Source organism: Varroa destructor, unplaced genomic scaffold, assembly GCF_002443255.2.
Source record: "Varroa destructor unplaced genomic scaffold, Vdes_3.0 BEIS01000006.1, whole genome shotgun sequence".
Taxonomy (NCBI): Eukaryota; Metazoa; Arthropoda; class Arachnida; order Mesostigmata; family Varroidae; genus Varroa; species Varroa destructor.
Window position 1 is genome coordinate 4,360,366 of NW_019211459.1, and position 16,540 is coordinate 4,376,905.

The 16,540-nt window shown below is 41.3% G+C and overlaps 3 protein-coding genes across 9 annotated transcripts; 1 reads left to right on the forward strand and 2 right to left on the reverse strand.

Moving 5' to 3' along the window:
* Positions 1-2,870: 2,870 nt before the first annotated feature.
* eIF3h (eukaryotic translation initiation factor 3 subunit h) lies at positions 2,871-6,375 on the reverse strand. Its single transcript, XM_022813147.2, has 5 exons — positions 6,145-6,375; positions 5,259-5,345; positions 4,636-5,076; positions 4,279-4,446; positions 2,871-3,952 (listed from the first exon to the last, which is right to left on the reverse strand). The coding sequence occupies exons 1-5, from the start codon at positions 6,373-6,375 to the stop codon at positions 3,860-3,862; spliced, it is 1,020 nt and encodes a 339-aa protein (XP_022668882.1). The 3' UTR covers positions 2,871-3,859.
* Positions 6,376-6,489: 114 nt separating this feature from the next.
* Vps29 (vacuolar protein sorting 29) lies at positions 6,490-8,569 on the forward strand. The gene is made up of 4 exons (XM_022813149.2): positions 6,490-6,619; positions 6,738-7,092; positions 7,397-7,551; positions 7,701-8,569. The coding sequence occupies exons 2-4, from the start codon at positions 6,981-6,983 to the stop codon at positions 7,980-7,982; spliced, it is 549 nt and encodes a 182-aa protein (XP_022668884.1). The 5' UTR covers positions 6,490-6,619; positions 6,738-6,980; the 3' UTR covers positions 7,983-8,569.
* Positions 8,570-9,970: 1,401 nt separating this feature from the next.
* On the reverse strand, positions 9,971-15,551 carry eIF3c (eukaryotic translation initiation factor 3 subunit c). 7 transcript variants are annotated; one of them, XM_022813135.2, is made up of 6 exons: positions 15,427-15,551; positions 14,078-14,276; positions 13,662-13,827; positions 13,149-13,336; positions 11,590-12,944; positions 9,971-11,369 (listed from the first exon to the last, which is right to left on the reverse strand). In XM_022813135.2, exons 2-6 carry the CDS (start codon positions 14,239-14,241, stop codon positions 10,363-10,365), a joined length of 2,880 nt encoding a protein of 959 aa, XP_022668870.1. In that variant the 5' UTR covers positions 14,242-14,276; positions 15,427-15,551; the 3' UTR covers positions 9,971-10,362. The 7 variants fall into 7 exon arrangements, with proteins under 7 accessions (XP_022668870.1, XP_022668869.1, XP_022668868.1 ...); XM_022813134.2 differs by having other exon boundaries at positions 15,320-15,491; XM_022813133.2 differs by having other exon boundaries at positions 15,297-15,491.
* Between the last annotated feature and the right edge of the window lie 989 nt (positions 15,552-16,540).

Below are 16,540 nucleotides of genomic sequence, written 5' to 3' on the forward strand. Positions count from 1 at the left end.
TATGATGCGCTATATCCATAGATCATAGGCGTCATTTTGTCTATGGAAGCACGTTAAGTTGTCCGTACCCACCGGACTGGTGCCTAAAGAGTGTCTCTTTCCATATCGCTTATACGGGTAGTGTTATACGTTTGTCTGCATTCACATGAAGTTTGATATTATTTTTGAAAATATCGTACTCTTTGCGACCAGCTCTTACAGGTGTTTTGTCCGAACAAATCCTCTGCTTCGTTGAATGGTTTCCTTATGAGCTCTGCGAATGTTCAGTAGCAAATACGTTTTGTACGTGGTGATGCTTCGCTTGTGTTTATCTATATGTTGTAAAATAGCGAAACGTTGGGATCAGGAACAAAGACACATCCTCATTAGTCTTCTTCAGTGCTAGTTACAGCCCCAAGGACGTTGCCTCCCATTGCGGTACAATACGACTTTAATGCGTCGTGGAACTTGCATGGCAGCTTTCACTTTGGCTCACTGCCTGCTCGCGCCCGTTAAATCGTTATTAGCTGAGCACTGAAGTGCTGCAATCGACGGAGAAGTATTCTTCTGTAAGCAGTTAGCCCTATATTACTGTTTATCAAGTATACGTAGCGCAGCATTTATTAGACAAAAGTCCAAACATTGCACGATATACGTTACAAGCGCGTCAACGTCGTAGGCGTAGAAAGATACCTGTCAGCAGTTGCTTGGTATACGCTTGTTCGTCACCCTTACCGAAGTCGTTCTCGGAAACTCTTTCGCCAAGCGCCATTTCAAATTATGTACGGTTCGTACCGATCAGAAGAGGCAGCGAACAGCCTTTACAGGGCTTTTGCGGTTGTGGTGACGTTGGTGCTAGTGACAGTCATATTTATGACTCGAGTTTAGCGCGCTCTTAAGAACCTTTCAACAAAGATGCAACCAGCGGTTACCAATATGGGGTCGCTTTACTCATATAAATGTGCTTTAACAGTTTTAGGATGAAAAGTGAAAAAAGTGCTACTACTATATTTTAGCATGCATCAGATTTGCATTAAAAAACTCAGTTGCTTCATGACGACCTACAAAGAAAGATTTATGTGGCTCCAGCCATATATTGGTAACTATTTATTGAAAATTAGCAAATGTGCCGTACGAATTTTCTCGAGCAATTTAATTACAATTGCTTTCAATTATATTACCATTTTCATGCTCTCGCTTAGATTGTGCCGTTTCTACCGTTACGAGACAAAATCAAGCACTCACTAATTCGGTGTTGTACACAGCTTTTGACAACAATCCCTTTTTATAAACAAAAGTAGAGGTTTTTCTTTGAACAGCTCTTAAAAAGCGCACTTTTGAAAATAATTAATTTGCATTTACTAAGAGAAAACGATAGTAAATGTCTGACAAGCTTCTACGTAGCATACGATGCCTTCAAACCACCCTACATGCAACGCTACGGTTTGGCGTATGGTTTCATAAACAGCCATCGGTTGCACGGGCGCAATATTCCTGCCATTATTTTAGGTAAAAGAAAATAGATTTTATATACTAATCAAACATTACAATTTCAAGTCGATACGGTCAGTTCGTGTTTTTAGTGGATTGGGTAACTTAATAGGTGTCTTCGGACCCCTCTCGTTGATGGTCAGCACGCACATTTATTTGGCCACGCTTATCCAGAAAGTTTGCTGCTTTCGAATGAATACAATCTACAACCATACCGTCCTGCGATTGATCCCAAACGCGAAAAACGAACGAGACCATCATCAATGGGATATCTCCGGTGAACAGAAGCTTCATACAGCGCTATTTTATTTGAGAAGGAGCAAGTTTCTATCTGGTCCTGAATAATACCACCCGAATAGAATGTGTTCAGAGTTCACGCATTTTTACGAAGCTATAAAGATACGGTATGAGAGTAATAGAAATAACACTGCTACATAAAACTGTGCAGTCTTCCGGATATCTTGTATTTACACGAATTGTTTCTGTGAATGTCTTGAGTAACAGGCGTAATTACGAAATTATATCTGTGCGGATATGGGAAAATGTCTCTCAAAAGTCGCTTATAAAACGACAGGAATTCTACGTGAAATGTATTGCAATGGCATAAACATTGCGCTATAGTCCGATAAGTTGCTGTAGGTACGTTCAGGTTCCAGCGTCATATACATACTCCCTTTAACCAGTTGTGTTTTAACCCAAGATGATTTTTGACTGAACCCTAGAACCCTCTACGAGGCACTTCGCCGATATGAGAGCAAGCGCTATCGATTTTGACCATTTACCTTAAGGGTACACAAAGATGCTGGAAACCCTGCGGATTACTTCAGATACAAACTTGATTTCTTGGCATAGCATTTTAAATATACAACACGAATACCTGAACGATTTAGGCTATGGATACTCGTGGTTTCTCAACTAAATTTTAAGTCAGAGTTTACGCCTCGAATCTTCAAGAGTTTTGTTGGTTTACCCTCTATCAAGGACCGTTACGGAAGACCACTAGCTACTGAAGGTCGCTCCCGAAGTCAGTTTCTCGTGGTTGCCCTTCGACTAACGCCCTCTGGTGACCTTCGGGTACCGCACGAAGCAGCTAAGCATGGATATGCTGACAGTATACCGTATCACACATCCGGAAACAGATACTTCACTGATATTGATGTATAGGTGCAATACAGAAATGTCGAGTTAACAGGCCCTAATCATGCTAGCTGAGAGACCATATTATATGAGAGTCGAGATTAACTAATATTTTATAGTTTCTTATGGAGCTATTCATATCTAAAGCAATGACACGAAGGGAAATAATGGCCCTGAGCTAAAAACTCCCATGGCAAGCCGGAATAACTTAGAATGAGTGTCACATTCGTGTATGCAACGTAACAAAGATAGAAACAAATGGATGGCAATTGCTGAAACAATTATTTTTATTATAGATACACTGTACGAACCGACAACGAGCCAAATGTTTTCCGCATCGCCAACCCGAGATCGATCAGTAAGGTCGTTCGTTAGAGACGTGCCTATCTATATTTAATTGTAAATATATACTTTTCGAATAAAACAATAAATGAGCTAACATAGGCAAAAGTTTGATCTTTTGCTTCATTAGCTGAATAACAAGCCCACCAAAGCGGTTACGCCTATTACGTTATGTTCCTATAACGGTATGGAATCGTATTCAACGTAGCTCTCATTATATATATATATATATATATAGCGATGGTATTCATTTCAATCTGACGGCCAAGAAAGGAATCAAGGTAACTTTACTATTGGTCAATTACTCGAAACAATAATTTAGTAGTTTAATTCCCTATTTCAGATATAAGGTTCGTAAAATTTATCCCACTATGCCTATACAAACGCTAAATCTATATGTAGATATGTGTATGACAATGTGGTTTATGAAGTTGCACGCAATATGACACATGAATAGCTTTCTTCAGCGACTGTATAGGCAAGTACAAAAATAAACGACTTAAGTAAAAGGGAAATGATATAATTGATTTGAGCGATTTCACTCCATGGTAAAGTCCACATCTCTTCAAATGGAACCATATTTCAAGTATACAGGATATGGCCAAAACAGGATTGAGTCACGACTTGGTTGAATTTTTCTATCTATATGAAGAATCAGATGAAATTTAACCATGTTTGATCAGATCATAGTTAGTTCAGCGCCGCCGTAGAGGACAGTTGAATACGTGACCATAGCAGAAGTCAACCTGTATGTTATTATGGTTGAGTGGTGTAAAAGTCATGATGCCAGCCAATGTTGCATAGGTTGAATATGCAAATTATTTATTTTATATATTGAAACTGATACGACACATTTCGATCAGTCTTAGTCGCACGCAGACTCTATTTCAAAAGCAGCCAACGCCTTATATTATTGGTCCTTCTTCTGAAGAGCGTCTGACATGAATAGTTTTGCGAGATTTTGTGTGGAGAACTTAGCCATCTGGTTACAGTGGGCTTCGACCTGCAGGCAAGCACAGAATGTACAGTCGAATTAAAGCACTGCTAGTAGGAACTAACAAACAGCCATGAGAGAACGAAATTTGTTGAATACGTTCGGATTGCAATTTCATGTTTTGACTACAATTTCCTTCCTTAAAGTAATAAAGAGTAAGCAAAGCTCTTAGTTGTCTGAACGTACGGAGGGTGTACAGCCGTTAGGTCCAGGATAAAGTGGAATGAAACAAGCTTGTACAACGACGGTAATAACAAAGCGACCTACGTGCAAGACTGGGCACCTTATCTAAGCAGAACAAAGTTCGTACCACTGGATCGCAATGTGTTTGTTACCTGTCCAGCGAGAAGAACGGAATCCAAACGGGCTGGCGCAAGGATGGGCTTATATTGTTTGTGGATGTCATCGTCTGGTAGCGGAGGCTCGTTCCGCTGCTTTCGCATGGCATTCTCCTGTGCGCGCTTCGCTAGCGCCAATGTTTTCTGTTGCTGCTGTCTCATCACCTACAAAGAAGGTAGACAATAAGGCAAAGTGGGCCAGTGATCTTGAATGGAAGATTCGGGAAACAAATGCGGGTATTTTTCATTGAGGGGAATCCCAACAGTCGACGCGGCGGGACAGCTATGAAAGGAACGACAAGACGTTTCTGTTTTTCGTACGTGGCTTTTTGCTTAACGAAACGCAATACGCACCTGTCGCTGGTGATTTAGCAGCTTGTTAGTTTCTTGATTAAGGTTGTCAACGCACTCCATGGTAGCTTGCAGTTGGCGCTCAAGCGAAAATGCTGTTGACATGTCGAGAAACTGTTTGCCGGCAGGCGCATGACTCGGAACCAGCTCTTCCAATTCGCACTGCAGAAGGTTGATTAAGTGTGAATTTCGGATTCGTACGGGAATCTCTTCGAAAAGATCTGAATATGAACACTTGCAGTTCTTAAAGGAATCTAACGTGTACTCGCCGTCACGGCAGAGAGCGAAGGCCGCCTCGGTGAGACGGAACGCCCTCAATGAGAAGAAACCGCGTTGAGCCTTTATCGGATCGTACACGAGCAAGATAGATTCCTCGATATTCTCCTGATAACTGAACTGAGATTCCAATAGTGGGCGAGTGAAAAACGACCCGAACGGTGATGCCTGAACATAAAAACAAATAGATTTCAGTTAGTTATGACGAAGTTTCGCACTCTCTCGCAAAATCTGAATCTAATCAAGTAAAACAGAGTATTGAAATATTGCATGTGTTCGTCGGTTTATTAAGTGTTGACTAAGAAATTGGCTTAACAGTTTAGTCGTCGTATATTGAGATAATCATTCACCTGATACCAGCCGACAGTAAGATGGTCAATGTTCACGGCTCGCATCTGACGCAGCATTTCCATCTGGTACTCAGACTCCTCGTATTCCTGAAAACCGACCAACAAAAGATATTGTTATATACATCAGCAAAATTCTATCCGATCTTTCCAATATCTAATACCAGAACGAGTCTAGCTAGTTCTATTTTAAAAATCATCCATTCGCTTGCGGATGTTGATCTATACGACTCGAACTAGCGTTTCTCTGCTGTTTTTAGTACCAGACCCAGACAGGTGGTCAGCAGCACATTTAAGACGATTGCGAGTTCTACAATACAATATTTGTTTATTACTAAGATATAAATCTACTAAAGCCTAATTAATCCACTGAACTCCACCCACATGCATACGTAATGACCACATCTTGCTTTATACCTAGACAGAGGAGAGAGCAAAGCAATACACACATATGAATGAGCTACTGATGTTTACTAAACGTTTATGGAAAATTAACAAAAAACTAATAGGTACATCTATCTTGCATTACTGGGTCGGGGCGTCGATATGATTTATGTGAGTTACTTAACAGCCAGAGATAACCCGTAGCTTGCGCCATATGCTAGAATTTAGAAATTCTTAATATAATTTGAAATATCTTAATATAACATTGAAACGAATGCGCCCAAAATAGCTTCATATTTTATTTACCACAAAAGTTAGCAAATCAGAAAAATTTTATAATAAAACGTTCTTAAAACCAATTATGACGCCACGTCATTTCGAACGTTAGTTAGTTACCATGACATTTAATGGCGGCGGACTTCATCATCTAAGAAACCAAGACAACTAAATTTCAGTTTGACGTTTTTGTACACAACAAACACATGGAACCGTTCGGGCAGCTTACCTCTTCGTCGCCATGTCGCGGATAGGGGAAACAGTTGGTCACTTCGACTCCGCGACCATCGACCATGCCTAGTAGGACTCCCTGAGCGAAATCCATAAGGCCGCCAGCTTCCTCGTGGCTGTGCCGGGCGATCTTCATCGCTACGAGTCCATCAACTTGGACGTATTCGATTCGAGCTGAACCTGTTTCCAACAGGCCGCCTGGGCCAGCTCGTCTGGACTGTGAAGCCATAGCCACTTATAAACCGCACATTAACGAAACCCGCACTATACTTAAACACGGACAGCCCAAAAACGAAGTCAACAACTGAACCCAAGTGATCAACGAGTGAGCGAAAACCCAATAAAAACACATGTCGTCTGCTCGTGTTGAAGTCAACAGCCGGTAGTAGTCGTCGTTTCAAGGTTGAGGCATAAAAGTGAACTTGAAGTGGACACATGACTTGAGAATAAGTTCCATTTCATAAGAGTGAACAGTAAGTATTTACAACAAAACAGTATTTAACGATAATAACGAAGAAGATGTTTCCCACAGTCGATTTTTCAAAGCTCAAAGGTACTTGTGCTTACTCCTATGTTATAACGTCCATAAAGCGGCCATTGTTGGATTCGAACTTATCCAGTTTGCGCTACCAGCTGCGTTCAGTGACGGAGTTATCAATAGGGCGTCTCTGCAGTGACAAGCGACGGCCAATGCATTCGGTTCTCTGCAACCGTGAAAGAGAAAGGTGCTATGCGCTGAGATCTGTCTAGATCTGACTGACGGATCAGAAAAAGGTGCGTCCGTGGATATCCTACTGTATAGAGCCAGTCGGCTGAAATTGGAAAGTTAGAAAGATGCTGGTTCTAGTTCTCGGTGATCTGCATATTCCCCATCGGACGCATAGCCTGCCTGCCCAGTTCAAGAAAATGCTTCAACCGGGTCGGATACAACACATCCTTTGCACAGGTTTGTGTTCGAAGACCAAAGAACGAGCTAAAGTATCATAATCATGTATAGTTTCGTGGAAAAGTCTTGGATACACCAATGATGGATAATCACAATGCAAGTTTTTCTGTTCAATTTCTGTTCAAGCAAACACGAAACAAATCATATAATCTAGTTACGCATTGAGTATGCGGGCAACAAGGAAGATGATTTAACTACTATAATACAATTGAAAAGACCTAACAAATGCTATTTATGAGGTCCAATTGTTTTCCCTTAAAGAACAATATAGATGTGTTCATATGTGTCCATATGATTCGTACAGGTAATTTATGCACAAAAGAATCATACGATTACCTAAAAACGTTAGCGTCCGATGTCCACGTCGTCCGTGGAGATTTCGACGAGAACTCTAATTACCCTGAACAGAAAGTCGTCACCGTAGGCCAATTTCGAATCGGTCTCTGCCACGGCCATCAGGTAAGACCTTCTTTTAACTGATTGTTTGTAGCTTTCGGCGGTAGGTATTTCGACCGAACAATGAGCCTCTTTGTCTAAAATCCAACCAAAACATAACTGTGTTATTGTAGTGTGTCACAATATAAAGAATAATTTGCGGTCTCTTTCAGATCGTCCCGTGGGGTGATATCGAAGCGTTGGCTGTGGCTCAACATCAACTGGATGTAGACATTCTAATTTCAGGCCATACGCATCGATTTTCTACGCATGAGCATGGCGGGCGTTTCTTCATAAATCCTGGCTCAGCTACAGGAACCTATTCCGCCCTGGAAAGCGATGCTACCCCCTCCTTTGCCTTAATGGACATTCAGAGTAGTAACGTTGTGGTTTATGTCTATCGACTTGTCAATGGCGACGTAAAAGTTGAACGTACCGAATATAAGAAACCTTAAACTAATAATCTGCGACTGAAAAAAGAGAAAAGATGCATGCAATTATAACTACCCTGGCAAACGTGGGTCCTGCCCTTCAAATGGCCTTAAATGAGGAAATCGGTCGGGTGGAAAGGTTCCGGGGCTGTTATAATAATCCACAATGATGGACTCTATATAATTCGTTTGTTTGTTGGCCGTTGTGGCAAGCAAAATTTGAAATTTTATTGCAAGTACGACACGAAAGGAGAGATAATGTTAAAAATACAAGCACAGTAAATATATTACACACATATATATAAACATATTATCACATGAATAATAATTGAATTTTCATATAACGTTCGAGGCTCGGTAATTGAAGATTCACGCATAGACATGTATAGACGAAACATTGAGACGTAGCTAAAAAAAACAAATTAGAAAGATAACTCGAGTGCACAAAATCTTCGTGAAAAAACTCAATCAAGTACGTTTTTTAAACATATATGCTACTATATAAACACAGGCACCTATATATTAAAAATGGTATGCGAATATTTTTCGAAAGGAAGAACATGAGTGTTTCAGTGGACGCTAGTAATAAAGAACGAAACAACAGACGGTAACTAGTATTGTTGATTTGGCAATTAATATAATATTATCATAGCTAAGAAATTTAATAATATCGATATGTGACAAGAGTACGTTGACGTTTATAAGTTTTTATTGCGATGTATTAACGAATCAGTCATTTTCAGCTATAGGTCGTTAATCCATTCAACAACCTATGTATATGTGTGTATGTGTGGAACACTGCCGTCCTTTTTAACTTAGGACGCGTATACGGGTACAAAACACGTCTGTTTTATGAACGCATGTTGTGTATGGGTGAACATTTGTTCAGACCAACCTCTCACTCTCTGGATTCGATCTTAGCAAATAAAACATACCAAAATGGACTCACATGTGCGCTCTGGCAGACTTAAGTCATACCAGACTCGGACGGCATAGGTTTAGCCTTACGTGAGAAAATAGATTTTTTTCTTTGGCGTAATCTAATCTACGTTCTCTTATATTTGTGTGAACTTGGTTTCACTCTAACAAACCTAAATTAAGCATCTTTTACATAGTCTGAAACTTTCGAACATCGTGGTTATGTCTCGGAACACTCATTGTCATAGACAATGGTTCAATAGACGACGCGTTCGCCGATACAAACCGTCGTGTAGCTCTTGTCTGTAGCTGTTTTCATATACTTGGGACAGTATGGTACGTGCGATGTTTCTGCAGTGAGCTAGATGTTAACTAGCGCAATGGAACACTTAAGAATAAGAATAGCTTGCCACATAACACTTCATGACGGAAGTTAACTAATCACGAAAATTCAGAGGTAATAATGAAACAGGGTGAGTGAAGGTAGCGAGTTTTAGAACCAATTGATACAGTTTCTGAGGTCTACCGACTATGCACATATGTTTAGCGGGCAGCTAAATTTCCCTGTTGTTTGTTTTGAATCAGTTTGCTTAAAAAGCAATTGTAATATTGCACCACAAATGGCGAGGCGTATTGAACGTGTATACAGTGTTCTCACACACGGGACAAATCGTCTACCTTAACACAATGCTACATTTAGGGCATACTTGAAATGGGTAAACATTAAACGTGTAGTCGGCGAAGGTAGGCTGGGAAAAGAAAGTCACGGCGCTCAAGTGCCGCTAATAAAACATTCTGCCACATTAAGTTTTTGCGCCCGTTTCTCGCACGATCCAAAATCCTGCAGAAGACATTTTTCTAGTTACGCTTGAGCGGGTAATTTTTTTGATTTAGTTAAGTTGTAACTGTCTGAATGAGCTCTTCTTGGTGAGTTCCTACAATAAGGTTTTCCAAGTATTCAAGCAGCTGACACGATGCAAATGTTAGCCGAAAGCTCAGTTTGAGTGAGTAACAATTTGACAGACATAAAACGCTAAATTATTTTAACTGAAATCGCTACCGATTCGAAAGTTATAAAGAAAATAACACATAAATACACTTAGATATAGATTTAATATTTTTATTTATATATATTTTTACCAGTGGCAAAAATGTGTCCCCCAGTAGCCACAAACTGGGAAACCGGTTTGCTTAGCTCGGGTGCCTCGATCCACAATTATCGCCATCGTGTAAATCATCATGTCTACTGAAGACAACCCCAGATAAAAATTGGCGCTCTTTTACACCTGTTTTTGCGACCTTCTAATTCGTAGGAGACATGGCCGACGTGAAAAATGCTCCCCTGCTATGTCCAAGCCAGCTAGTCATTATCACGACTGATACCAGCCGCCACCAAAACAATAATTATTTTATTTTATAATAAAGTTGTCAGATTTCTTAGTCTCCGCTCTAGGAGTCATAGTAGTCGTCACAGCGATGTTTATAATCAATATGCGGCCTGTTCGTGACGGTAAGTGTGCTGCATGTCTCGATTATCACGTTCTCCTCGATGATCGCGGTCGCGATCTCCACGGCGGTTTCCGTCGTGGTGACCCCGGTGATGATCTCGGTCTCGGCGTTCGCCGCGATCTCTGCGGTGTCCCCTGTTACCGCCCCATTGGCGTTCACCTTCCCCGCGGTAATCTCCACCCCGGCGGTCCTTATAGCCCCCATCACGATCTCCTCGATTGTCCCGATAGCCGCCTTGGTGGCCACCCGGTCGACCGAAGTAGGCGCCCTGTTTGACGTCCCAGAGCTTGTCGTTGTGTTCCATCAGTTGGGTCACCTTGTCAGTCAGCTGAAGGGCGAGAGCTTGGATCCGTGTTGGCTCCGAGCGGTGCATCACGATTAATTGGTTCGGCTCATCGACACTGGCAGCCAATTCGTCACTGATAATCATCTTCGACACGATCGAGTGTACGCCAGCGAACTCGAGCTCGAATTGTGATGCTAGTGTTCGCAGAGAGAGCGAATCGTAGACGCACGAATACATGAAGAGATAGGTGCGAAGCGACTCTTCCTTAATCTTTTGCTCGATCATTGTGCGGACTTCATCGGCTCGATGAAAAAGATCCCAGACTTTGGCGTTCATCTTGTCGTTGATAACAAAGGCTCGGCAGGCTCGCCAGTTGCCGACGCGCATCGCTTTGCTGGCAGCAACCACGTGCTCACGCATGCTCTCTGGCGGGCCGACTAGCGCCTGGCGTTCCGTGTTGCGGAGCTGGTAATGGAAACTTTTTGAAATCATTCGCTTGCGGCCGTCTAGCTCATGGGCAACAATTGCAGGAATCTCAAGCAACATGGCAGATACGAGGTAGACACACTCAAACAGCTCCAAGTTTATGTGTTTATGAAACGGCATCTGACGCCGTTTCTCAATCTTCTCTTGTTCCGTTGTGCGCTCTTGCTGACGCTGTGGCAACAGACCTTGTGCCAACATCTCCTTGGCACGACCTGCAACGAATAACATCAAACCCAAACCATGCACAACGTACGTCTGAGCTCTTTCACATTTGTTTACAATTCGTTATGTCTGCTGCTGGCACAATTCGCAGAAACATGCATCCTCTATGTGCATATGCAAGCAGGAACAATATAAATAAAAAGAAATATGCCTATGAAGTTCTCATTCAAAGCAGAAATATTACCTACTTAGCGATTGTTGAATACTTACCTCCGGATTGGATATCGAGCAGGGCGTTGTGGGCGTCGCGGATGTTGCCGTGACGGAAAGCGCATAGTCCAAGTTGTACGAGCGCGCGATTATATAGTATTTGAGTAGCAACATCAGCACACTGGATTGAGTCTTGAAGATGTGACATGAGCATAAGATCGCGTGCCTCATACCAACAATCATGCAGCGCCGAATGGTAGATGTGGCAGAGAATAGCCTGTGTTCGAATGCGGTCAGTCGAGTCCTTAGCGTAGATGAATTTGCACAAGCGGCCCATTAACTGAGCCGAATTCTCCTTGTTCTTATCCTGTACCTTAGCGTCCTTATTCTCAAGAACACGCGAATCAAATTTATAATAGACGTGGTCGATCTTACGAAGGTAGACTCGGCAAAGCTCTGAGTGTGAACCACGACTCTCCAAATATTCCTGCAGCCGGTCAATGATCTTGCACACGGTGATCTCATCCTTGAGCCTTTCAATATATTCGGGCGAATGAGCGTCAGCGTTTTGCAGAATCTTCGTGAACTCCTCGTCCATCTTCTCGATCACCGTCAGAATGCAGCCCTTCACCTTATACGGTTCTTCATTAAGGACTTCATTTTCCTCGAGGATATTCTCTCCGATAGTCAGCTTATCAGCAAACTCAAACAGATCATCAAGGATCTGGTTAATGTAGCTGAGCGTCTTATGCCACATCTCTTGCTTCATACACGGCGCGATCTTCAGGTTGTAATCAAAGAGGGCCGAGATAATCGCGAACATGATCTTCACTTGGAACGCGGCTCCCAGGTTGTTCTGGTCTGCTATCGACAGGAGTTCAGACAACATGGCAATCTGTTCATTGCGATCAGTGCCCTTCTTACCACGGGCTGCCACAATTTCGTTAAGCTTCTTTAGAACGGACTGGTGATTGATTTCGGCGTCTTTGGCAAACATCTTCGGTTTCTCAACTTGCATAGGTACGCCTCCGACGACTTCCTCCCAGCCCTCGCCATCATCTTCCTCCCCTTCGCGACGGCGTTTTCGTTGACTCTCCTTTTTCTCCTTACGCTTCCGTTCCTTGTCCTTGTCCTCCTTTTCGGCACCTGGACCAACACGCTTCAAGAATTTGGCAGCCAGATTTCCTGCATATTTATCGTCATCACTGTCCGATGATGTGGTCTCGTCGTCGGAACTGCCCCAGTCCATCGAATCTTCAGAATCATCCTCCGAACCAGTATCCTTTTCTTTATCGCTTTTCATCAGAGATTTGAGCGCATCCTTCTTCTTTGTTTCCTTGGTCTCGATACGCTTCTGTTCTTCCTGTGATTCCGAGTCTGACTCCTCCGATTCAGACCCAGCGCCAGCGTCAGCTCTAAATGAAAGGAACCGAATAGGCACAAAAGAAAATACTTAAAAAATCTACCTGGTGTATGCTAAGCTGATCGAATTATACAATATATATTAGAGAGTTTGGCACCACACTGTACTATCAATACAAGCAAAATGTCAATATCAAACATTAATTAACAAGAAGTATCGTTAATACCATGACATCGCAAGACCTAACATAACGTACTTATCATCCGCGTCATCCTCAACGGGGTTGGCTTTCCACGCAGCGATTTCTTTTTCAAAATCCTTGTTATACTTTTTGATTCGTTGGCGTAAAGTTGCTAGACCCTTCGAGTTGTTTTTGCTCATACTCTTACGAGCTTCCCGGTCCTCCCAGCACTCCATAATGAAGTCCTCGATCTCGGCAAGGATCTGCATAACCGATGCGTATAATACACGTTCTCTTAGAATAGCTAGTTAAATATACTCAATTGCAAGGAAACCACGTTCAACAGAGAGAAAAATGTTTAGCTTTTGGAGGATACTTTCCTAGACCAGCCTGAAAGAATTACACACGGATTCCGATTTGATCTCTGATGTAACAAACTGAAAGCCCACTACATTTGTCGCACGTCACATTATCAAATCGCCCAGATCATCCGATCCATCTCTGCCAAATTAGGATAAAAGATGTAGTGTCAATATGGAACACCACAATGTATATATATTTCTTTCAAAATGGGTATATCTTATTTACCCGGATGTAGAAACAGGGCACTTTTCCGCCTTCCTCCTTGTCAATGACCGGCTTTGCCTTCGTAAAGGCCTGAGTAAGGTTCTCAAAAGTGCTAAGAATTTTGGCCATGTCCTTGATTTTCTTGTGATTACGGATTTGCTTTATCAGTTCTGTAAGTTCTTCATATCTACAAAAAAAAACACGTATAGATGGATAGAGGCAGGTATTTTAGGCTTACTCTTATATTTGTTCTACTTCATCACCATGATATACAAGCATAGTCTACAGTATTCTATACTTTTCCTGCCAAAGGAAGAGATTAACGTGAATTAACTTTGGGATAAACGTTTGCTGCTGAGAATATTGTAGAAAAGTCATTTAGTACGGCTAAAGACAGGAGATACATAAGTGAATTTATTCAAGACAACAATACAAACCTCTTTTCAATGGCGGACCGTACGACACGCTTGACATCATCTTCATCGTCCGAAAGGCCAAAGGCAGCAGCAGCCTGCGTCTGAGCCTTTGCGATCACCTGCTGCTCATCCTCTGACGACTCCGTCTCCGACTCGGAGTCGCTTCGTGCGAAAAACCGAGACATTTTGGGAACAACAAGTACTTTACTTTATGATCCGTCTGTAATCAACCATAAACAACAAGTACGTAAGGGCATATATTTACATAACGTGCTCGCGACGAATTACTGCCAACTAAGTGTAATATGGCCCGCCCATGAAGAACAAAGCCGCAGTTACAGTGGCTCAATAATAAACGAAAACGTCTCATTAGCAAAGCGTTCCATATATAGAAGGTCGATAAAAAATGTAAGATACCCTTGCACAACTGATAAGCATACTACAAAAAAAGTATGTTTCTAAAAAACGGCACATAAATCGTTTAAAATCTGATCATTATATCGTTTATAAAGAGGGCGCATTAGCCACTCGATTGACCGCTCGATTGATAGATGCTCACGCGCTGATTCAAAACAGAGGAGAGGAAATGTATTAACTGAAGTGGTCTAATAGTACTGATTTGTTCATATAAATTTCATTAGCAAACAGAATTTTTCTAATACCAACACCAAAATAGATGGTAACTCATTTGATGGTAACTCACTGGTGACATTTCTCTTCTAAGTTATAGCTTCACCATATTTAAATCAGATGCTGTTTCAAATTTTTTTTTTAACGCTAACGCGGTACTGCTTTCAAGCTCTATGAAAAGAGTCTGAAACAAGGGATATACTACGAGTGTGACATGATGGAATTTAGGTTAACACTAGCCAGCAGATTTACCCGGATTTATCCTTACCACCCTTTGCTAGCATCATAAATAGGATATCTTGTAAAATATTGTAATGGGTGTTCTCCCCGCACTAATCGAAACGAACGTATGCCACGGTTGAAGTAGTGACCCATATTTTGATCGCATCGACGCGCCAATCTCCCGGATTTCAATTATTCTTCATAATAACACAGCTAGGGGCCGTCACCGGTTTCGGTTGTTTAGCGAACTATTGAAAAACGTTGATACGATGTAATGGGGTAAGCACCATGTGGACATCATACCGGCACCTTTAGGAGCCGTGCTTCCTATCCATTTTACAGTTGTACGTGGGTATCATCGCCTTCATATAATATATGAGATACCCACTGTAGAACCTCTTGAGTATTCACTTTAAACTCTTCGAGAACCCGTTGACGATTTTACGGCACGAGGTATGGACACCTTTCACTGAATTTTCCGAGAAATTTCTTGCGATCACCACAGGAACAAAACTTACGGCTGATACTCCACACCGCGGGTGAGTTTCCTGCTCCCCAGGACACCCGTAACAACACAACGTGCCGGCTAACCAAAACCGGAAATGTCATCGGAAGCCGCCATGTTTTTTTAAGTTGAAATCCTGTCTTGTCTGTTAATTTCTCTAGGTAAGGCAGTATCGTGGTATACCGAAAGCATCGCTGAGCTGTCATGTGCGGTGCATTGCAAAATATCGTTGAATTTAATGTCATTCTTTTTTAAAATTATGGATTATAGACATACACCACAAATAATCGATGTATCTGTGTTTGGCGTAAATTACTTAGCCTTAGACTTATGCTGTTCTTCAACGGTAAATTTATATGAAGATTTTTTTAGGATTAACCCAGGACAGTCTAAATGCTTTCGAGATCATCATATATTATAAATCTACTTCTAATAATATACATTAACCATAACATAGTTTGTATAATAAATCAAGTTATATACATTATGACGTTTTATCACATGAAGCGTCCGTCTGCTGATGTTGAAACATTTGAGTTTACTTCTTTTCTAAAACACCAGATTTATTTCTGCTCTTTTAATCAGAACCTCCAATTTCTGGAGTGCGTGCGAAATATCTTACGTCAAAAAATAAGCACAAAAATTATAAGCGCAATTACAAGTCATTACGTTCCAAGTAATACACAAACAGGATTTTATCTCGTTTATTGTACGTTTAGCCATTTATATGTATAATTTCTGTAAAATTCTTTTCCTTACAGAAGAGAAATATATTATGGGTTATCATCTGATAGGCAATAAATCGAAATAATTAAAGGTTGAAGTCGAGATGTTTTTTTATGGTTATTAGGTCTCACAAATAGGCATACAATAACACGAGCGGCAATTCACTAATTGAAAATATAATGACAAGAAGTATAGTAATTTTATTTGTATTTTTCATTCTTAAGGATTTTTCTCGCGATTATAGTATCTACTTGTGATATCCAGCGGTGCGTTAAGCGCTGTGCACATTTGGATTTGTCACAACTACAGTCGACCGGAGATCGTTAGACTAATACAAATACCGTTGACATTTGAATATAAGAAAAACTTGTTTTTAATATTTTGAAAACTATATATATATA

Excerpts from the sequence above, each read along its gene's own strand:
- eIF3h (XM_022813147.2), bottom strand. The coding sequence starts at position 6,375 with ATGGCTTCACAGTCCAGACGAGCTGGCCCAGGCGGCCTGTTGGAAACA. Across the intron at positions 5,346-6,144 it reads CGCGACATGGCGACGAAGAG|GAATACGAGGAGTCTGAGTA; the intron begins GTAAGCTGCCCG and ends GTCGGTTTTCAG. Across the intron at positions 4,447-4,635 it reads TGCTAAATCACCAGCGACAG|GTGATGAGACAGCAGCAACA; the intron begins GTGCGTATTGCG and ends CCTTCTTTGTAG.
- eIF3c (XM_022813135.2), bottom strand. The coding sequence starts at position 14,241 with ATGTCTCGGTTTTTCGCACGAAGCGACTCCGAGTCGGAGACGGAGTCG. Across the intron at positions 13,828-14,077 it reads CGGTCCGCCATTGAAAAGAG|ATATGAAGAACTTACAGAAC; the intron begins GTTTGTATTGTT and ends TTTTTTTTGTAG. Across the intron at positions 13,337-13,661 it reads TGCCCTGTTTCTACATCCGG|ATCCTTGCCGAGATCGAGGA; the intron begins GTAAATAAGATA and ends TCGGTTATGCAG.
- Vps29 (XM_022813149.2), top strand. The coding sequence starts at position 6,981 with ATGCTGGTTCTAGTTCTCGGTGATCTGCATATTCCCCATCGGACGCAT. Across the intron at positions 7,093-7,396 it reads ACAACACATCCTTTGCACAG|GTAATTTATGCACAAAAGAA; the intron begins GTTTGTGTTCGA and ends TGATTCGTACAG. Across the intron at positions 7,552-7,700 it reads GTCTCTGCCACGGCCATCAG|ATCGTCCCGTGGGGTGATAT; the intron begins GTAAGACCTTCT and ends GGTCTCTTTCAG.